Raw genomic sequence first — 22,562 nt, 5'->3', positions numbered from 1 at the left:
TAATTTTTTTTTAAACTTTTTTTGACATACAATAAAAAATGTGACTTTTTTATGACTTTTCTTTTTTTAACATATGACATTTTTTAAAACTTTTTTTCAATATACCAAACTATGACTTTTTTTTTTTTTTTTTTTACTTTTTTTGACATACAATACTAGAACTTTTTTCTGATTTCTTTTTTACATATGACATTTTTTTTTACTTTTTTTGACATACAATACTAGAACTTTTTTCTGATTTCTTTTTTACATATGACATTTTTTTTTACTTTTTTTCAATATACTTTATTATGACTTTTTTTTTTTTTTTTACTTTTTTTGACATACAATACCACAATTTTTTTTTATAATTTTTTTTTACATATGACATTTAAAAAAAAAAAATCTCAATATACTATACTATGACTGTTTTTTTTACTTTTTTTGACAGACTAGGATTTTTTTTTATCACTTTTCTTTTTTTACATATGACATTTTTAAAAACTTTTTTTCAATATACTATACTATGACTTTTTTTTTTTTAACTTTTTTTGACATACAATACTAGAACTTTTTCGACATACTATACTATGACTTTTTTCCACATAGTATACTATAAAAAAATTGTTTTGTCTGCTTTTAAAAGAAAACACTCTTGTAGTAGACAATATTCCAGAGTAGGACCATAATTGGAAATAAAACAGTGAGCATTAATTAAAGCTACTCCATGTAAACAAAAAAAATCACAGATGCATTGCAATGTATAGCCCAGTGTGCAATCTAGAAACATGTATAACATGTAGAGCAGACATCACAGTGGGAGCAACTTAATCTGTATTTTGCATTTTATGATTTGCCTCCCTGCTTTGTAATTCAAAGGTCGAACCTGCAGTTCTTCCTTCAGCCCATCAGGAGGCAGCAACAACCACAGAGCTCCACAGACTGTAACCGAGGGAAGCAAAGTGAAACTCCTCAATGAGTTAGTTCACCTTCACTGAAATAGTTGGTCTCCTTCTCTCTCAAGACTTAACCGGTTTACTGTCTTGACAACATGAATGGCTCTCTGCACTCTCCACCCAACACGGTGGACATTAAACTGCAGCGAGGCTCGGCAGGTAAGACTGGACTGTTAGCTCAGTTAGCATGTAGCAGCTACTAGCAGCTACATGCTAACAAGCTACGTAGCAGCTAAAATCAATGCTGTCAAAGCTAGCCTCAAGCTAACGGCTAATTTGCGCATAAAAAACAACAAAACCTCCTCCCACTATGTGTTATAGTGTTATACAAGCAGGGGAAAGGTGTTGTGGAAGCCTGTTGAGCTTTAAAAAGTTAGTTTTATATATATAAACTTGAATTTATACACTTAAAATCAGTAAAAGTGACGTTAGCTGCTCGGCCTGTCAGATGCCAACAGTCTCTCCATTGAAGCCAGTTGGACAGTTATGAAGGTTTATTCAGCTCCCTGAGAGTCATGTCTGATTCACAGGTAGACAACTTGTACCTGTTGAATGTTACTCTAAAACCCTCCATCTCATCCCACTATGTGTTATTGTGTAGTACAAGCAGGGGAATGGTTTGTGGTTAGTTTAATATATATAAATGAGATTTATATACACTTAAAATAAGTCAAAGTAAACATATAACACATATCAATATCATGTGCAATACTACACTTTAAATTTGCAATGTCACTGTTCATTATGTGCAATATTAATATCCAACATGTGCAATATTACTTATTTTTAGCTTACTTTACCTTTTTTATTTTACTTATCTTATCTTATTTGCTCATTTTACTTAATGTATCTTACTTAATTGTTATTCTATTAGGCACTGGTGCTAGAAATAGTACTTTTTTATTTTACTTATCTTATCTTATTTACTCATTTTACTAAATGTATCTTACTTAATTGTTTTTTTTTTTAAGGCACTGTTGCTAGAAATAGTACTTTTTTATTTTATACACTTGAACTTGTTGTAATTTTGTTGTACTTTTGAGCAATCTCTGGCACAAGAATTTCCTTCGGGATTAATACAGTTCTATCTTATCTTATCTTATCTTATGTTATCTTATGTTATCTTTAGAGCCAGTGAACAGTTAGGAAGGTTTATCTATTTTCCTAGGAGAGTTATGTCTGATTTACACTTGTTATGTAACATCTACTGAACTAAATACATATCTGAGCAGCAGTACAGGGTTGTAATGATTCCTATTGTACTTTGATCCATTGAGATAAATTACTTTATCAGCAACTTCTGCACAGGTAAACAACTTGTACCTGTTGACTGTTACTCTAAAAACCTCTCTGTCTCATGCCTCTATGTGTTGTTGTTATTTTTTAGGCTTGAAAAAAAAAAAAAACTTTACAAAACGGAGTTACAAAGTGCTTTACATGGTGCAAATAAAATAATATAAGATAAGATAAATTAATACTAAAATAAAATACCCAACAATAATAATAAAAAAAACAAATAAGTCAAATGTATTTATAATGTATAGCACATTTCATATGACAGGCATAAGATCAATGTGCTTAAAAGTAAAACATAAATAGGCAAAACAAATGACAAAAACACAAGATAAGATATACAAAAACATAAGATAGGACGGTATTACAATAGAAAGAAGAAGGTATTATTATTATTATTATTATTATTAATAATAATAAACACTGGTATTAGAAACAGAAAAACAATAATACTGATTGTCAAATAAAAGTTTTACTTGTAAACCACACTTTCGACATACTATACTATGACTTTCTTCGACATATTATAATAATAATTGAGATAAATGATGTGACTGAATCAGCAACTTCTGCACAGGTAAACAACTTGTGCCTGTTGAATGTTACTCTAAAACCCTCTGTCTCATGCCACTATGTGTTGTTTTTGTTTTTAGGTTTGGGATTCAATATAGTTGGGGGCGTGGACCAGCAGTATGTGGTGAATGACAATGGCATATACGTGTCCAAAATTAAAGAAGATGGAGCTGCAGGTTTGGACGGAAGACTCCAAGAGGGGGACAAGATCCTGGCGGTAATATAAGTTCACTTTTATCAAGAGGAGGGTCCTTTTATCATCTCTATAACCTTTGCTAAGATTATTGTGCAGAAGTGCACTATTAAACTGCACTATTTGATTTACAGAGGTGGTGGAAGTACAACATTAAAGGTGCAATGTGTCCAAAGAAGCAGCTTTTCACATCTACTTTAATTAATCGAAAGTGGAACTGATGATTAACTGCAGCCCTCACTGAATGTTGATTAAAGGTGATAATGAATGAAAAAGCTCTTCCTCATTGTTCTGTGTCTTGTGGGTTGTGCAGATCAACGGGGTCAAGCTGGAGGACCTGACACATCGAGAGACAGTGGATCTGTTCAGGACATCAGGGGAGGACGTGGAGCTGCTTATTCTGAAAAAGGTGGGAGGCACGATGCTTTAAAATCACCTCGTCTTTGTATTCAAATGTTGAAGTGGTTTGTTGATGTTTGTGGTTTTGTATTTATTTTGTCGGCAGTTGGGGAATTTTTTGCTTTATTGTCCGCCACGGTGGAAAATTGTGTTTAGCTCACTGAAACATAAAAGCAGAGCAAGAACATGCAGAATATAAAACAAATATAGTAATGAAACACCATCAAAGTATAAATCTCAGCACAGTAGTAAAGAAATACAAAAAAAAGCTATGTATAAAATACTTACTAAACATATGTGTGCACTCTGAAATGCCTCCCAGAGTTTTTCAGTCTCAAACTGAGAGAACAAAGGATGTGAACTGTCTGTGAGGTTGTTATCTCTCGCCCTGACCGTGCACAAGTCACAACTAGTAATGCTGAAGATAAATTCAGCATGTAAACATGAATGAGTAAATGTTTCCTTCAATTCTCAGAAACAGTGGCCTAGCCACAGCCATAATAAAGTGGCTTTTTGTTGACTATCTGAATAGTCTGTCTTCTGTTCCTTTTTCCCTGAAGGTTACTGGTTTAGTTTATAAAAGTTTATTAATTTTTGTTATGATATCAGTGGAGGTGTTTCAGGCGAGATGGCCCACCTCCGCTATAAAACACAATGGGAAGCCCTGAGACATCATGTAATGTAATATCAGTGAACTATTTCCAGCTATGGATTAAAGGTAATGTCCGGGTAACATCCAGCTCCACTTTCTATACCACCTCAGTTTCTCCTCTGTATCCTACATCCTGTAGTTCCTCCAACCAACATTTCCTCTAGAAAATAGATCAACTGAACAACTGATATTTGTTCACAGCTGCCACACCGTGAGCAAATATATCTACTACTTAGACTATAATACCAATAAGACACTTAAGAAGTGTTATGTAGTTTTGACAGTCATGATATACAGTGTATATACAGTGTAGTGTTTTCATTCTTCTGATTGAAATACATACATTTCTAATGGTTGGATGTTACTACAGATGACATTACTTGTGCTTCCATTGGGTTCTCTAGCGTTTTGCCAGCAAGTGGAAGAGATGCCACCAGTCCCAGTGGAATTTATCTCTACTCACAAATCTTCTTTTGGTTTAGTGGAATTTTGGCAGCAGGTTTGGCGAGAGCAGTGAGGCTCACTGTTGTTGCTTTGGCGACTTGTCTTAAAGCCACACCAGTGATTTTACATGTTTTATCCATTAAAAGTTTAGCTGTCCATTTTCTAAAGCATGTGCATATGTTTTTACAGTAAATAGATTTCTTAAGTTTGGCAGACCAGACAGTGGTTCAGTTTTCTAAGGAGAGAGTTTGTAAAGGGGCCATAAATGACTAAAACAAACTGTTGTCAAATCCTCCAACAACATTTTTTCATTGGTGGAACTGAACTTTCCAAAACCGACACTCACGCACTGCCATTTTTAACCTTTCTCTCAGGCTCTCTTGTTTTCATTCTTTACACATTTACTTCTGTGACTCTTTTGTTGTACAAACATGTACAAAACTACGTAGAAATGCCTTTGACAAAAGACATTATACCCATTCAAACAATGATTGTGTCTCACCCCGCTGTGTAACTTAAGATGTGGTTGGATGATACAAACTGGTTCAGCCTTTACACTATGCTACTAAATAGTGACCTTGTTGATGCAACAAGTTATGAAATTCACATTTGCTTTTATGCAGTGAGTGGTGTACATTCATTAGGTATAACAAAAAATAAATCCAACTCAATGAGAAGTGTTTAACGTATGTGTAAGGTGATTTTCATGCAATGCTGGGATGAAATTACATCAGTCTGAAAACACATGCTTTGGGTCATGGCCAACAATAACATCAAGTAAGTTTTTAATTGGATTCATAACTTCTTAGAAGATTTCTTGAAACTGAAATTGTGTCCAAACACCAGAATGTAATTCAAGCAACCCATCCTGTCTACATGCGTGGTTTAAACGGATAAGAAACAGGTGTATTTCTACGTAAATATCACCTCGAGTGCAGCTTTAATATTTATTCTTGTTTAGTACGTCACGAAAACCGATACCTCCGTACCAAGTTGACGCCAAAATTCTGAAAATGTGACGGTACTCGTTTTAGGTGCCGGGATCAGGGCTCGAAACTAACGGCGTGCCGGGGATGATAGATGGTGTTGAAATCGGCTGAGGAGAGTTAATAACGTTAGCTGTTAGCAGCCGCCGGGCAACACATTCCTGCTTGCTTCTGTATCGAATTACGTAACGAGAATCGTGGAATTTCACTATGATTGGTATTGACTACTAAACTTCTGGTATCGAGACATCCCTAATTCTTGTTTTTATATCTGTGTCTTGCAGTTGCCCCATCAGGCGAACGGACCCACCGGCTCACAACCCGATCACAAATCGTCCGGGTCTCCTCTGGGAATACTGGCCGTTTTAGCCGGAGCTGCAGCCATCTTTGCATTTTTCTACATGCGGCACCTTAAGAAGCACTTTTAACGACGCCGGCATTTGTCTGTATATTATTTTTAAGACCTAAAACGTTGCTAAAGGCCAAAGAAAAGACAGAGGGAACAAACTCTAAACGGTAGACGTTATTATTTTTTTATTAGTAGCTGTTGGTGTCACTGATGAGTTCCTCCATGTTCATGTGTATAATGTGATTAATGGTAGCTTCTTGACACCCTTCCTATGCAAAAAGGATGTTCTCTTACCACAGAGATTACTTTTACTAGATAACTTTGTGATTGTAAGGCGTAGAAGAAGGATGTATACATGATTTTCCTGCTGCTGGGCTGAGCTGGGCTGAGCTCAGGCAGAAACAAACAGCTGCCCGTACACAGATGTTGTATGCAGAATACTATTAAATGCTCGGGTCAAGTCAGACTGGCCTCAAGCTTCAGGGTCCAAACTGAAAGACAGTGTTGTGTTCAGTCTCTCGTAGGCCTCTCTGTAGCTCCATCTCTGAATGGCAGACCTGTCTGAGAGGAACTCGCTGCACTTTCAGTTCGTCAGTGTTTAAAAATGAATGCGACTGGGTTTGATTTTCATTTTCACTGTTGCACAGAATCACGGGAGGAGTGGCGTCCTGCTGCGCTGAAAAAGCCTGCAGTTAATGTGATAAATTATAATGGACTTTCAGAGTGCCTTTTTCTGTCTATTAAGTAATGTTGGTGTTTGGTTCTTGTCGCTCCTTATCGTGATCAAAATGAAAATCAACCCGCTACATCCATTAATACATTGAATTAAAGGATGTTGCTGGCGATAATCTCTATTTTCTTATTGTCAACAAATCCCATTAAAAAGCCCCAAACCATCAGTGAGTTATAACGTCTCTGGCATAGACTCTACAAAATATGGAGGTAGTCTTTCTTTAGAGCGGTTGTGAAGCTCGAAGTGGGTGTCTACGGGTCGTCGCCATCTTGGCAGTGAAGACACAGCTGATGGTTAAAGAGGTCGATCGTCCTGGTGACGCAGCAAAGCAGGCAGCTAGCGACCTAGTACGGCAACCACCTGTCACTCGAAGCGGCCACGCTCTCAATAATTCCGAACTTTAAGCCTTAATATAAATTACGTTTTTCGTACCAGGCTGTGTTTATTTCAGCTCTATGGGGTCTATGGGGATTGACTCGCTTTTGGAGCCAGCCTCAAGTGGCCATTTGAGGAACTACGGTCTTTGTCACTTCCGCGTCGGCTTCATTTCTCAGCACCGGAGATTGCCGCTTGATCATTCAATACCTTCCGCCTTCCTCAGCCTGTTTGTTGCACGCATCCACAAACCTATTTGCTCAACATGAAATAAATCTTTAAAGACACGTCACAAATGTAAAGTTTAATTTTCAAAAATGGCTCTCTAGGTTCCTTAGACAGCTGGGCACTGTGGTTTTTAGCAAATGTTTCTCAAACTGGAGGAAATTGTGCATTTGTCGGGGACTATTTTTAGCTGCGGATTAATACACATTTGCTCCAGTGAATATTTACAGCAGCAGGACGGCGTATATGTGACTGACTCAAAATAATCTGCAGTGCCAGTGTTCATCGTAATGAAAGAACATGTCACCCAGTGCTAGGGATGCATCGATCCGCCTTTTTCAGTCCTGATGCGGATACTTGGGCTTTGGGTATCGGCCGATACCGAGTACCAATACGATACCAGTGTTTAATTAATAGTCTGTATGCCTCACTATGTGGAAGTGACTGGGATCATTCTTTTATGTGTAAGGCAACATCAGGCGTGACTTAAACATTGCTTTCTTAACTTCGTAAAAAAAAAATATAACAAATAAATGAATAGATATAAATGTACTTAATTGTTATTTATTAAAATAATGGTCTACCTCATCTCTACCCAGTGCAACATGCGTTTTTAATATTTTTTTGGACAACAATGGAGCTCTATGGCACAGAGGAATAAGATGTATCAGACAATACTTGTTAGTAAAAATCAATTCACTGCTGGTTTTGGTCTTTTAATGGGATTTGTTGACAGTAACAAAAATATAGATTATCACCAGACGTATCCTTTTAAAGTAAAACACACCAAGTAGTTCAATATCACCAAGTAGTTTCACTTTGAAGGGTTTATTATAAAGTGTAATACGGTCACTCAGGGTGAACCATTAAATCTATACCTTAGAAACAAATCATTCCTTAAATGTATATATATCATGTGGTGAGCAGCTCATTTCTCACAGCCATTTCAAAGTTTCCATTGAGGCCAGTGCTTATAATCACATCACACCTTCTGCTATAAGTGGTTTATTGATGTGAAGGATCAACAGCTTAATACTGAAAAGCGGTTTGAGCCAGTTCAATGTAAAGGAGAAGTTATTTTTTAATGAAATTAGTTGCCATCAACAACTTTCAATGTTTTTTTTTGCACTAGACACAATCATGGAACTCCTCCGGTTACTTCCATAGAACAGATGAATAAGTGAATCGTGTGTGCTGGGTGTATTTGTCCACATTTGTCAGTCTGCAGCGCATCGACCATGCAATTATCTCTGACTGTATGTGGCTCCTGTTGTCTGTAAATACATTACATGAGTGGGATTGTGAATATGTGCAGTATGCCAGAAAAACAGATCAGAAGCACTAATAAATTATGCAAAATACTGTTGAGTGCGAGTGTTTTACATCCAAGCACCTACTGTATTACAATTATATTACAAGTAATACTTTTTTTTATTTTCATTTAATAGCTGGGAATACAGAATATTTCACATGAATCTGTAACTACCACCGTGTATGGTAAAATAAATGAAAATTTAGGAAAGATAAATAATGAAAATACTCCGTAACTATGAGATACCAAAATCTAAATTATTTAAAATTTTAAAAAAAAAATTTAGATCTACTAAAAAGTCCTAAATCAAGATTTATTGAGTCAAAAGTATAAAATACAAAGTCACAATTGAGATTTACTGCTTAAAATTAGGAGGTATTAAATCAAAATTATGAGATATTAGTCTAACTTTTATGAGGCTAACGTTACTATTGAGTTAAAATCTTGATTTACTACATCAACATTAGATAATAAGTATGTCTTCTCATAATTTTGACCATAAGTCCAAAAACTGCCTTAATACCTTATTATTGTGATTTAATACATCTCATATCTGATTTAGAACAAAGTTCATTTGATTTTTGGAGATTTGGCTGATGCTAAATCTGTAAAGTTAGTTAACGATAACATAACTAATAGATTATTTAGGAAAGATAAATAATAAAGATACTCTGTCAGTCAAAACTATGAGATACTAAGTAAAAAATTATCCGATTGCAAGTCAAAATAATTATAAAGGCTAAATTGTGAGACATTAAATTGAAATTATGAAATAACCAAAAATTATAAGTAAATTAAAATTATTTTTGGTATTATGTCAAAATATATAATCACAAGTTGTTGAAAAGTCCTGCATCAAGATTATGAAAAATATGTTAAATTGAGATTTGGTACTTAAAATTATTTGACAATGAGTCCAAATATTGTCTTAATATCTTATTATTGTGATTTAATACATCTCATATCTGATTTAGAACAAAGTTTATTAGATTTTTGGGGATTTGGCTGACACTAATTCTGTAAAGTTACCTAGCTCATAATAGCATAACACCGGATGTTGCCAGTTTACCTTCAAATTAAAAGTTGACGTGATTGCGACAAAACCTTCCTCTCTTCCTGAATACAGTAAAATATTAACATGAGCACAAATAATACTGCTTATTATTAAAATAATATAATATAATGGGGACTAACGTAAATTAATGATGGATAACTGAATGAATTTTTTTTAAATATTTTTATAATCATATTTTTATAATTTATATTTTTAATAATTTTTTTTGTAGAGAATTTGATATCACAAAATAAACCTCAAAACCTGTCATTGCATCATATATACATTTTAACACATTTTATCAACCCATTTCAGTGGTAGTCAGTCACAAAAATTCACTTTGACAAACAAAAACAGACATTTCTTGACGCCAACGGTTATTCAAATTAAGTGAATTATCTTTTTGAATATGTGTCGTAACGGTTTTTAACGGTCGGTCTCAGTGGGCTTTAAACAGCACAGTGATGGTGATGGGCTCTGGTTGACAGAAATAGTAATAAAGTGGTTGTCTCTCTCTTTTATAACAAAGATGTTTCTCCTGTAACACCCACCAGCAGAAGCAGCTCTCTGTCTCACATCAGCCTGTTGGAGGATGTTGCCTCGGAGGCAGATATGATGTAATCTAAAGCTTCAGTCCCACCAGGAGAGAGAGAGAGAGAGAGAGGGAGAGAGGCAGAGAGCTGGAGAACAACCCGCATCATAACGGATGGATCTCGGCTGCTTTGAAACTCTATTTAAATCCATTTTGAAAAACCGTTGAAGAGATTAAGCGAGTCGTAACGGTTAACGGTTAACGGTTGTTGGAGTCATCATGCCGCGGAGGTTGGTCGCCACCCCACGAAGAGGATGCTGGATGTGGACCAGCAGCAGTAGGAGCAGCACCGGCCGCCGGGGATAGTGCTGCTCAACTTAACTCCCCCCTCCACCACCCCTCCACATCATCAGCTGTATTAACCACCATGGCTCCGGAGTCTTCTCCAACATCCTCCCCGTGAAAAATGAGCCTCTCTCCGGCTCCATCGTCGACATCAGTCCGCTCCAGCTGTCGCCTGCTTTTCGCCCCGTGATAGTGCTGACATGACAGGAGGGATCTTCACATTTCAACACTTGTAGGCCCCTTTATGTCCACTGGGGATCATTGTTATCACCTCTAGCTTATCTGATATGACATTATAAGCTGTTGTTGTTGCTTTTATTTCGCAATTTTATATAATTTCCCCCTTAAAACAGATATTTTGTGGAGCCAGGCCCTGTCCACTGCTGCACTGCCCTGCTGGGATCCATGCTGTCCTGACCTCTCCTCTCGACACAGTTTCTCTGTGACTTCTTCTTGTTTGTTTAGGGACATTTTTCCTGGTTTTACTCGCTTTTCCAGCCACCTCTGCAGAGCTCCATGCAGTAGTAGGAGGGGGGTAAGAATGAGCAGCCTCCATCCCTCCAGCTCCAGCTCCAACTCCAGCAGACTCCTGCCAGCGGCCACAGCTGTCCACCGGCTGGCCCTGTGACTTTAGAGGGGTGTGGAGGACCATAAACAAGGTGGAGGGGTGTGGAGGGACGTCTGCCTTTCCAGCTCAGGTTTAAACCATGGCCAATGAACCTGTCATCCTTAACGTGTATGATATGGTAAGAATCCATCTCAATTACTCACTTTTTATTCTGTTTTGTTTCTTGGGGCTATTTGTAATCTGACACCAGCAGCAGAGTGAAAGTGAATGCACCACTAGAAATAGGCCCACTACACACCTGTTTCACAAGTGCACTTCACAGCTATTTTAATGCTGGAAATAGTCCAGTTGGACTCAAAAATATGGCATGAAAAACAGCCTGCAGCATAACACTGTTTATATAAATCCCACAGTTGTGTATGAATCATTCTCCAATGCTGATTTTTGCTACTTTAAAAACTAAAAACTGTTAAATTTAAAGAATTTTCAATGGAGTTTGGTGAGCACAGTCACACACATCTTCAAAGATTGAAGAAAAGCCTGTGCGGTTGTGTATAGCTGGCCAGTTTATATGGATTTATCTGGCTCACTGCAGACATACATTGTGTTATGAAGCCTAATTCAGGTTTTTCTACTAGTCATTATTTAGTAGCATCACTGTATTTGGCTTGTGTAAAAGTAAGAACTTGCAGAGAAATTTGAACATAAAAAGATCACAAATTAGATAAGAAAATTCACTTATTCCAGAGCTTGAAACAAGAGCTTCCTTCAACCCTCTGACCTCTGTCACTGTATCTACAGCACATGCATACAAAAGCACACATGCACACTAACACGCACACACACACACACACCAGTAAAGGACAAGAGTCTTCATTCAGACATGTGCCCACTGCCTGGTCTCTTCAGTCTGTACTGCTGAACAGCCTCCTGTGTGAACATTATGCAACATGTTGCTGTAAATCCACAGAAATACTCCATTTACATCAAAACAGCTGTGCTATTGTGGAGTGTATATCCACATTGGTACTTAAACTACTACTACTAGCAGTTGTAAGCAGATGCACAGACACTATAAGTGTTTATTAATGTATTTGTCAACAACTGTTCATCTATAATATATAGTTAATGAATGATATAACATAGCGGGTAATCATATTTAATGATATATGATGACACACGGCTCTACTGTGTATTATAAAACGTTTATTAAACTGTTAATACAAGTGTACAAATCACTCATATGTGGGTCCAAAACTGTTATAATATTATATAATAATATAATAATAAATGTGTGCAAAACCCACAAAGACATGGTGAGCTTCAGGGTTCATTCTTGACCTTGAAAACTGTAGAGCTGCAACAATTAATCGATTTGTTGTCAACTATTAAATTAACTATTTTGATAATGTATTAATCAGTTTGAGTCATTTTTCAAGACAAAGAAGTCTAAATTCTCTGATTCCAGCTTTTTAAAATGTGAATATTTTCTTGTTTCTTTACTCCTCTATGACAGTAAACTGAATATTTTTGAGTTGTGGACAAAACAAGACATTTCAGGAAGTCATCTTCGGCTTTGTTAAACACTGATTTGACATTTTTCACCATTTTCTGACATTTTATAAACCAAACAATTAACCAATTAATCGAAAAAATAATCAACAGATTAATCGACAATGAAAATAATCGTTAGTTACAGCCCTAACTTCATGTACAAGTGTAGAAGTACTTTGTTTGCACGTAAACCAAGTGAAACCGGAACTTCTTTGCTTTGTTCCAGATGTAACAAAACCTCATTCAAAACCCCATTGACATTTGTAATAATTATAAATCCAGCCTTGGAACAGAGCCTTTCTCAACTGTATGTGGTGTGGCTTGTTTAATCAATATTTATGCCTTTTACAAACACAATCTCCCCCAGTTTATATGATTCCAACTGTTATATTGTTAGTCACTCATTATCTGTTTACACAACAGCTACAGATGATTTATGAGAGGAGTTACAGCTGTTGACAAATACATGAATAAACACTGAACAGTAGGGCTGTAACTAACAATTATTTTCATTGTCAAGTAATCTGTTGATTATTTTCTCGAGTAATCGATTGTTTTTTGGTCTATAAAATGTCAGAAAATGGTGAAAAATGTCGATCAGTGTTTCATAAAGCCCAAGATGACAAATGTCTTGTTTTGTCCACAGCTCAAAGGTATTCAGTTTACTGTCACAGAGGATTAAAGAAACCAGAAAATATTCACATTTAAGAAGCTGGAATCAGAGAATTTTGACTTTCTTTTAAATAAAAATAATACTCAAACTGTTTAATCGATTATCAATATAGTTGGTGATTAATTTAATAGTTGACAACTAATCGATTAATGGTTGCAGCTCTACTTAAAATGTCCTCATATGTGCTTAAAAATTACACTGATGAGTGTTAGAAATCATGTATTAATTATATGTATACTGATTATAAATGCTAAGTGTATGGGGTTAAGATAAGTGTTAAATAAATAATGAATATAATGATAGAAAGTCTGCAGTTGACAATCTAATAAAGATGATCAGCTTAACGCAAATATTTCTATTCACCAAAGTGTTATGAAGCTTTTTTTTTTTGCTCACTTGAAGTCAAGTTTTTCAACAAGTGCCGTCATCTGTTATCTTCCCCAGACGTGAGTCAGCTTGCTCCATATTTTGAGAAATTGTACAAATGTAAAACGACGGAACGATATTATGTGCATATACAGCCAAAAATGAGACTACCCACACACTTAAATGTATAATCATACACTCAGACACAGAGCCAGGTGCAGTGTTTTTGGTATCTTGAAGTCGTCTCACAGATGGGGACCTCGGTGGGTCCATGAGTGACAGCTGCTCAAACAGATGATTTAATTCCAGCGTGGCTCTGATGTGCCAGGACTTAGCAGGTCATGCAGGGTCTGTTGAAGAGGGAGAAAGTGATCATGGCAGTCAGAGTCAGCCTTAAATACTTTTGCAGAGAATTAAACACGAAGAAGGCGGCAAGATCCGCCCGAGAGTGAATCATGCGGGGAGGGAGGATGATGAATCGATTGTTTTCAATGTGAAGTCAATGTGACTGATGGATTTGTGTAGTGTGTAGGTGCTGCATCTGCATAGGGAGGGTGTTGTAGAGGAGACTGTATGGATTTGTTGGCATGCAACAAAAGAGTTGAGGCACATCATCAGAGAAGTGTGATTTATATTAGCAAAATAGTGACTGGAAAAACAGACTGTTGTCAGGCTATAAAATAGGCGTTATCAGTCGCTATAAGCTCCATAGATGTGGGTCAATAGGGACCTACTACACCCACTAGTAGGTTTTATAATCTATTCACATTGTAGATCCCTGAAAGAAGGTGTAAAAGAAGACGACAATGACCTCTAACGACCGTAGTATTTATGACAGGAGCAGAAGTGGAAGTCAGGTTGTAGTATAGACAGTGTGAAACTCCAACACAGGTTTTTCACCCAGGAGAACGGAGTTTCCATCCCATTAGAACCAACAACGTGTAGTTGCCTTTAAGTTTGCAGTTATTTTAAATCAAAACACAATTTCTTTCCCTAAACTTGACTGTTTTTTTGCTTAAACCTAAAGAAGTTGTAGTTTTGTTGCCTAAACCTAAAAAAGTTATAGTTTTGTTGCCTAAACCTAAAGAAGTTGTAGTTTTATTGCCTAAACCTTGATAAGTTGTAGGTTTTTATTGCCTAAACCTAAAGAAGTTGTATTTTTATTTCCTAATTCAAAAGGTGTAGTTTTTGTTGCATAAACCTAAATAAGTTGTAGTTTTTGTTGCATGAACCTAAAGAAGTTGTAGTTTTTGTTGCATAAACCTAAATAAGTTGTAGTTTTTATTTCCTAATTCAAAAGGTGTAGTTTTTGTTGTCTAAACCTAAAGAAGTTGTAGTTTTTATTGCCTAAACCTAAAGAAGTTGTAGTTTTTGTTGCATAAACCTAAATAAGTTGTAGTTTTGTTGCCTAAACCTAAAGAAGCGTAACATTTCATTAGGTTTTACAACATGTTAGAAAGTTTCACTTTAACAACCTAGTAGGTGTAGTAGGCCCCCTATTCACCCACACCTATGGTCCTTATAGCGACTGATGACGCCTATTTAATGGCTTGATAACAGTCGGACTCTTTTGTTTATGTACTGAGCAGGACAAAGTCATATCATTTGATAGTCAGCTTGTCACAATCTCATTTCACACTCTGGAAGAATTTGTCCTTGTGGATTGTTCCCTTTGAGGAAGCTGAGACAAATATTTCCTTCAGTGTTCCTGGTGTGAAAAAGGCAAAAGCTAGAGAGCTAAAAAGGGGCAGAAGTCACGGCAGAAACATGAGAAGACTCTGTTGACACAAAGTAAAGAGGTGGATATGCTTTTATTGTATCACTCTGAGCCCGGAAATGTATTCTATTATTAATAGAGGACAGCTGGGGCAGTGTGGATAGCTCTTAGCGTGTTTCCTCAGGGGTGTCTAAGGGTGCAGGAGTGTCGGTGGGCGTAGGGGGGAGAAGAGTGGTGGTCCTGCCATAAATTATCTCCTGATTGTTCTGCAGTGAAGTGGTGCTCATACATCAACAGGATCCGTTCTTATGTGTTAATTTTCCTCCAGCAAGCTGAAGACCTGCAGGTCGAACATACAGAGACTCGTTGTGTGATTGATTGTTTGTCTGCCCTTGTGATGGATCAGTCCTGGGTGTTTCCGTTGTTTACTAGCCAAGTGCATGCTGGGATGCCACCGCTGTTATGATCCCTGAAATGGAATAAGTTGATAAAGGCAATTAATTGATATTTGCTATTTACTTAATGTTTATTTGACCAGGAAAGCCTAGGTGTTCTGGTAAATACAGACAGGAATAACAATGAGTTATAAACAGCACAAAGTATTTATACATTATGTTTCTTTGGCAGACATCTTTGTTTTACATTTGCACAAACATTGGTAGTGATTGAGGCTCAGTGTCTTGCTAAAGGACTTTTCATCATGTGACAGGAGTAGAAGTAGAATTTATTTAGCAATCAAGAGACTGAATATACTGATGTGGTATTTAAAGCTACAGTATCGTAGTGTTTTCTGTAGAGCTGCTGCATTGTCTCTTTCCTGATACAACACAAATTAACTCTTGATATTGATCCTAAATGAAGTCCTCTCCTTAACTCTTCTTCTCTTTCTCTGCAGTACTGGATAAACGAATACACTTCCAATCTGGGCATTGGAGTCTTCCACTCAGGCATCGAGATTTATGGCAGAGGTGAGGTACCTTTTTCCTTCCTTTCCTTTATGTCTGTGAAATCCCATTACAGCTTGTCAGAGCAGAATCACAGCAGGCCGGACTCGGACCTGTACGTCACCGTCTGATCGGGAGGTTTGCACGAGGCTGCTCTCACATGAAGTCTGTTTTTTTCAAAATGAAATATGGAATTGTGTTCCTAATAACATGACCCCATTTCTCTGGGTTGAGTCACCACTGACTCACTCTGTATTGTGTGTGTGTTTGGTTTGAAAAAAAAGAGAGAGAGGCAGAAACCAGCGTAAAATCACTGGGAATGCCATTACGCCCTTGCAACCAGAAATATTGTCTCTATGCACTGTGAAATGTGATGACAGTAAAAACACGGGCCTTACTAGGCCAGGAAATCACTTCTCTTTGTGGGATTTCAGCATATGATTTTGTGCCCGCAGCATATTTTTGCATAATGATGGCATGAATTCAATATTCGATTACTGTCAAGTAAAAAACCTCCAACTCCAAATGTTTTTTGAGAGCTAAAAACACAAAATAGACAGGTATTTAGAAAGAGTTTTGTCAGTTGATTTTACAAAAGACTTTAGTACCAAGCATCTTTGAGTTTATCCAGAGAAGATTTGAATTTATTTATTTATTTATTTGCTTATACATTTAATTTAATTGTTTTATTTATAATTAAAAAAATAGTTTTTTTAGTTATTTATTAATAACTCAAAGACAGTGGTGGAAAGTACTGTATTTAATTAAAATGTCAAGGTACTTGTACTTTACTTGAGTACTCCATTTTCTGCTATTTTATCCTTTTACACCACTACATTCCAGTGGAAAATACTGTACTTTTTTACCCCACAACATGTATTTGTTAGCAATAGGTACTAATTAGCTTGCAAATTCAGTTTTTACATACAAAAGCATATGATTATTTTAGAAAATATGATGCATTATTTTAGATTAAACAACCCAACCGTATATAAAGTAGTTAAATTAGCTCCACATGACCGGCTGCAACATAAAAATGCTGCTTACATGTTTATGCATCAGTAATCATTATAATCCAATAGTATAATTCATGATAATATAACTATGACATTTCTACTACATAAAGAGTACTTTTATTGATACTTTTAAGTACATTTTTCTGATAATACTTCTGTATTTTAAGTAATATTTTGAATTCAGGTCATTTAGCGTGTGACAAAGTATTTTTACATTGTAGTTTTGCCCCTTACAAGTAAAGGATCTGAATACTTCTACCACTGCCCACATGGGCCTGTTTGATCCTTCAACTGGCATTAAAACATAATATCAACAACAGTATAACTACAATTTACTACCAAATCCCTGGTAGACAGAGTATTCAGATCCTTTACTTAAGTAACAATAGCAATACTGCAATATAAAATGTGTCCTATACTGTAAGTAAAAGTGTTATTAGAAAACTGTACATAAAGTATCAAAAGTAAAAGTACACATAATGAAGAAAAATGCCCCCTGTGAGTGTTATACTATTATATATTATATTATGGATTATCATTTCTGATAAATTAAAGTACAGCAGCATTTAGAGCGTCATGGTGGAGCTCTTTTTTAAATTTGTATATACTGTTGTGTAGTTTAATCTGTAACAGTGCTTCACATATGTTTTGTATGTCAAGTGTTCACTTGTAAAGTAACTAAAGCTATCAGATAAATGTTGTGGAGTAAAAAGTACATTATTTCCCTCTGAGATGTGGTTGAAAAGAAGTATAAAGTTGTATAAAATGGAGATACTCAAGTACAGTACAGTGACATCTTAATATATTTAAGTAAAAGGCAAAAATAACTGCTTTAACATATTATTCACAACAGTATGCATGTTGCGTTCCCATATGGCTGAAACAGCACAGTGTGTTTGTTGTTAAAATGTATAAATTTAAATTAAATTCATAGCTAACAATGTCAGGCACTCTATTCAGTATGCTGTGTTCATCACTGTTTTCCATTATGCTGCTGTAAAGACAGAGCAGAGAGGTCTGTAATTAGCCCGGCCTAATGATTTAAACACACTGTGTCAGTGATTAATCGCTCGCTTCTGTGTAATTACGGCTGTTTGGCGTTTCCATTTGAGTAATTAACGTGTGCTTTGCGTCTTTGTCCACTCAGAATTTGCATACGGGGGTCATCCGTACCCTTTCAGTGGCATCTTTGAGATCACTCCCGGGAACGCCACCGAACTGGGAGAGACATTCAAATTCAAGTGAGGGTGCTTCATTTTAGCATACAGTACTCTGAGAGGTTTGTAAATGGTAATAGGTGCTGATGATGTATCTTTTTCTGCTTTCAAACAGGGAGGCCATTGTTATGGGCACCACAGACTTCACAGAGGAGGACATAGATAAAATCATGGAGGAGCTCGGTAAAGAGTTCAAAGGCAACGCCTACCATCTAATGCACAAAAACTGCAACCACTTCTCCTCCTCACTGTCGGAGGTCAGTCTGATGCCGTTTTTGTTCCTACATATACAGAAGTGCTGAGTAACAACTATCATACGTAAGACAAAAATATCCTATTACATGAAAGTTTGTCCAGAGAAATACACTTAAAGGGGCACGCCACCAATTTTATACATGAAGGTGTGAAAACATATCTGTGGCTCTGAAGCACAGACTGTATATAAAGATGGAAGACGCATCTCCATTTCCTCCCACTGTACAAATGTGAAGCCAAAATATCCGGATACGGTGGCTACCATCTTGATATTCTGATGTAATTTGGAGCCAGAGTCTGTGCAGTAGTGATCGGGGGTCCCACGAAGTCCCACCGAAACCAATCACGAGCCGAGCACGACTGTAGCTCGCTATCGTGAGCCACCTAGCTGCTACGTTAGCACCACAGTAGCTGCTAGAAAGATACAACAACTAACCATAATATCTCTATAACTACATTTGTAATCAAACTGACACATGTTCTATTACACAGACTTGTGACGGTTATGGAAAGTTTAATTTACATCTCCTCTCTTGTACACTCGGCAGCTCACGTTACCGCAGTCTTGGAAAGGTAGGAGTCAGCGGAGGGGTACTTAGTTGGTTGCAATCTGCAACCACACCACTAGATGCCGCTAAATCATACACACTGCTCCTTTAACTTGCTGTTTACTTCCAGTCAAATTCTATTTTTTTAAATATCTCGCACATTTATAGAAATAAAAGAAAGACGATATGTTTCACATCAATGTATTCCCACTTTTTTCAGTTGCTGTGTGGACGGGAAATCCCTCGCTGGGTCAACAGACTGGCGTACTTCAGCTCCTGCATCCCCTTCCTGCAGAGCTGCCTCCCCAAGGAGTGGTTAACCCCGGCCGCCCTGCAGACCCACATCAGCCTCGGCCTTCACAAAGAGGAGCATAACGAGTCGAGCGACGAGGACCCTACGTCCCCGTCTGGAGCGGCTGCCACCGGCTCCTCCCACAGCTGTCGCCACACGCGGGTGTGAACTGCCCGACATACTTTGACCTTTGGTACCCCCCCCCGCCACCTCTGCTAGTGGCTCAAGTGGCATTAGTAGGCTTGAACAACCAGCTGACCTCATACTGTTTGTCCTCTGAGTAAAGAGGCAGGACAAGAAGAGCTGCCGCCAGAGACTTCAGGCCTACAGAGACCCTGCCTGTCCTTCCTGCAGACGACAGGAAGACAAACTTTGACCTGAGCACTGCAGCGTGGCTCAGACTCCAAAACAACCACTTGTAGATCTGAAGTTTGTAGTACATTATTATGAGTCTTTTCCATGAACTTTTAAACCTTTGTCAGCCTTGTTCCCTGCCCTGCCTTCAGAGCTGCTTTTGTAGAACAACTAGATAGACACCTGAGGCTACCAGGAAACTGCTAATCTGCTCAATTTCAACAAGTTCTCGTTCTATAACCTCTATGTGGCCTTCAGTTGATATCGTTGACTCTGCTTTCATTGTGTGAAACTTAAGTAGTTAACTTTGGCCATTGTAGAGGGTTTAAAGAGGATTTGATTGTTCCTCGAGTTCAGTCTGAACTCGTAAAAAATGTTGCATGTTGAAAGAATTTGACAAAACGTCCAACTAATCTGAGACGCCACATTTCTGATCATATCATCAAGTATTTCTTCTCCCTTTTTCTTTTGTAAAACAAATGATCCAACCTGGGACCTGTTTTCCAGTTCATAGACAGTTGTAAACAATCAAGGGCAAATACTGTTCAGTTTAAATAGCTGTTCATACAGCCTCACTCGGGCAGCCCGGTCACTGTCTGTTAACATCTCAGAGACACAAACACAAAGAAAGTCAAGCTGCTACACTGACAATTATTGACTTTGTGACCCAGTACAACTTTTGTCTACGCTTTTATATCCAAATGGTCTTTATATTATAATGGTGCGATAACCTCAAGGCTTAGAAATGTACATTTATGCCCAGAGAATGTTCCTCTGTGATACTGGTCCTATCACCTTTTTCACCATTAAAACCAGTAAAGACTGAGCAGCCATGAGAAAGAAAAGCAGAAAATCAGTATTCTCCTTTCAATTACAGTTATACATTTTTTGGGAAATATACTTATTCGCTTTCTTGCCAAGAGTTAGAGGAGAAACACCATTTTCATGTCTGTGTGGTAAATATGAAGATGCAGCCTGCAGCTGGTTAGCTTAGCTTAGCATAAACACTGGAAGTAGGTGGAAACAGCTAGCCTGGCTCTATCCAAAGCTAGCAAAATATCTACCAGCACTCTTAAAGCTCACCGTTTAACACATTATATCTTGTGTGTTTAATCCGAACAAAAAACCAAAGCGTAAAAACGACATGTTTTTCTGCAAGGCTAGCTGTTTCCAGTCTTTATGCTAAGCTAAGCTAATCTAACCGACTGCTATCTGAAACTTCATATTTATCCCATAGGCATGAGTGGTATCAAACATCTCATCTAACTCTCCGCAAGAAAGTAAGAATATTTCCCCAAAAATATCAAATTAACACCATATTTTTATGTTTTATTTATTTCAACTGTGAACTGAACTGTGACATGTTTACAGATACAGAGCATTTTAATCAAAGTAAATAAACCTTTTTAAGAAGTTTACTTCTGAGGTTTGTTGCGGTGAGAAGATCACATACTCATAAAGGGAAAATATGATGTCATAAAGTTATTTGTAATTAGCATACATGCAGGTAAACAACCCCATTAATGACTATTGATGATGGTGGTGATTATAATGATGATAATGATGATGACAAACATCGGCTCCTGGTAGTTTTGCTCATTTTAATTCATGTTGCTTTGCTGTTTTGTTTTTTTCAATGCAAAAGCTCAGTGAACCAGGCCACATGTGATTTTAATCTTGTCCCATCCCTCCTGCTGTAGTGTGTTCATGGACAGCTACCCTTTCTCAGGAAGGAAATCACAGGACTCGTAATAGTGATAGTCATCTAATTCCTGCTGAACACGTTGTTAAATGGATTTGAAAGTGCAAATTTGACTTCATGTTCTTGAATAAGCTATATTCTTATTTATTTTTGATGTAGTCCTACATTTCACCGGGTGTATTGTGTTCAGATGTTTTGGTATATTTTCAGTTGACAGGAGCTGTACAGTGATCAGTAATCCATGCTCAAAAGTATTTCTACAGAGCAGACCAGACAGGTATTTTTTTCTATCGTTCTGTATCAACCATAACCATGTTTTTCCCTTTTCCTAACCCAAGACAACTTCATGAATGATGATATAGTACTAGAATAAAGAGACAGAATAACAAATACATGTTTTGCCTCTTCTGTTGTAGCTTAGAATATGGGTAGGGTGGGCAATTTGAGGATATATACTGTGAGATGACATAAATTGTGGACCATCAGAGATTTTGCCATGGTTTTAATACCATGATTAACATCTCTGGGTGTATTAGGCCGTGAGCAGGACTTTATAATGGCAATTTTTATATGATTTCTTTTAAGTTCTTTGATTTGTCAGGTATTTAACTTGACTTTTACTTGGTTAATTTCTAGATAAATAGAACTAGACAGATATATCAACTAGGCCAATATCAGCTAAACACAGATGTATCATGTCAATGTATTTGATGGCCAATAATTAACAATAAATTGCAGTAGAGAAATGTTAAAGATAGGTTTAAAGTAGTTTTGTCCTCCATCAAGTTTATTTTTCAGCTGTAAAATGTCTCGCTTGGTACATATCTTAGTCTTTAAAAATCGAATGTATTGGAGTCTTATCAAAGATGTTAATGTTATGTATTTATGCATCATTATCCGATTTTTGAAAACTCAAATATCAATATTGGTGTCTACGTCAAAAATCCAGTTTCAGT

The 22,562-nt window shown here is 37.0% G+C and overlaps 2 protein-coding genes across 4 annotated transcripts; both read left to right on the top strand.

The window, feature by feature from the left end:
• The first annotated feature begins 850 nt into the window (after positions 1–850).
• synj2bp (synaptojanin 2 binding protein) lies at positions 851–8,516 on the top strand. The gene is made up of 4 exons (XM_074609738.1): positions 851–1,094; positions 2,882–3,018; positions 3,308–3,403; positions 5,760–8,516. The coding sequence occupies exons 1-4, from the start codon at positions 1,031–1,033 to the stop codon at positions 5,901–5,903; spliced, it is 441 nt and encodes a 146-aa protein (XP_074465839.1). The 5' UTR covers positions 851–1,030; the 3' UTR covers positions 5,904–8,516.
• Positions 8,517–9,957: 1,441 nt separating this feature from the next.
• LOC141752011 (deubiquitinase DESI2) lies at positions 9,958–22,320 on the top strand. 3 transcript variants are annotated; one of them, XM_074609737.1, is made up of 6 exons: positions 9,958–10,632; positions 10,866–11,146; positions 16,174–16,246; positions 18,386–18,479; positions 18,571–18,712; positions 19,479–22,320. In XM_074609737.1, the coding sequence occupies exons 2-6, from the start codon at positions 11,108–11,110 to the stop codon at positions 19,716–19,718; spliced, it is 588 nt and encodes a 195-aa protein (XP_074465838.1). In that variant the 5' UTR covers positions 9,958–10,632; positions 10,866–11,107; the 3' UTR covers positions 19,719–22,320. The 3 variants fall into 3 exon arrangements, with proteins under 3 accessions (XP_074465838.1, XP_074465837.1, XP_074465835.1); XM_074609736.1 differs by having other exon boundaries at positions 10,754–11,146; XM_074609734.1 differs by having other exon boundaries at positions 9,958–11,146.
• The last annotated feature ends 242 nt before the right edge of the window (positions 22,321–22,562 follow it).

Source organism: Sebastes fasciatus, chromosome 15 (genome assembly GCF_043250625.1).
Source record: "Sebastes fasciatus isolate fSebFas1 chromosome 15, fSebFas1.pri, whole genome shotgun sequence".
Lineage (NCBI taxonomy): Eukaryota > Metazoa > Chordata > Actinopteri > Perciformes > Sebastidae > Sebastes > Sebastes fasciatus.
Note: the sequence above shows the minus strand (reverse complement) of the source record. Positions and strands in the feature narration are given on the sequence as shown.

Excerpts from the sequence above, each read along its gene's own strand:
- synj2bp (XM_074609738.1), top strand. The coding sequence starts at position 1,031 with ATGAATGGCTCTCTGCACTCTCCACCCAACACGGTGGACATTAAACTG. Across the intron at positions 3,019-3,307 it reads AGGGGGACAAGATCCTGGCG|ATCAACGGGGTCAAGCTGGA; the intron begins GTAATATAAGTT and ends TGGGTTGTGCAG. Across the intron at positions 3,404-5,759 it reads AGCTGCTTATTCTGAAAAAG|TTGCCCCATCAGGCGAACGG; the intron begins GTGGGAGGCACG and ends TGTGTCTTGCAG.
- LOC141752011 (XM_074609737.1), top strand. The coding sequence starts at position 11,108 with ATGGCCAATGAACCTGTCATCCTTAACGTGTATGATATG. Across the intron at positions 18,480-18,570 it reads GGAGAGACATTCAAATTCAA|GGAGGCCATTGTTATGGGCA; the intron begins GTGAGGGTGCTT and ends GCTTTCAAACAG. Across the intron at positions 18,713-19,478 it reads TCTCCTCCTCACTGTCGGAG|TTGCTGTGTGGACGGGAAAT; the intron begins GTCAGTCTGATG and ends CACTTTTTTCAG.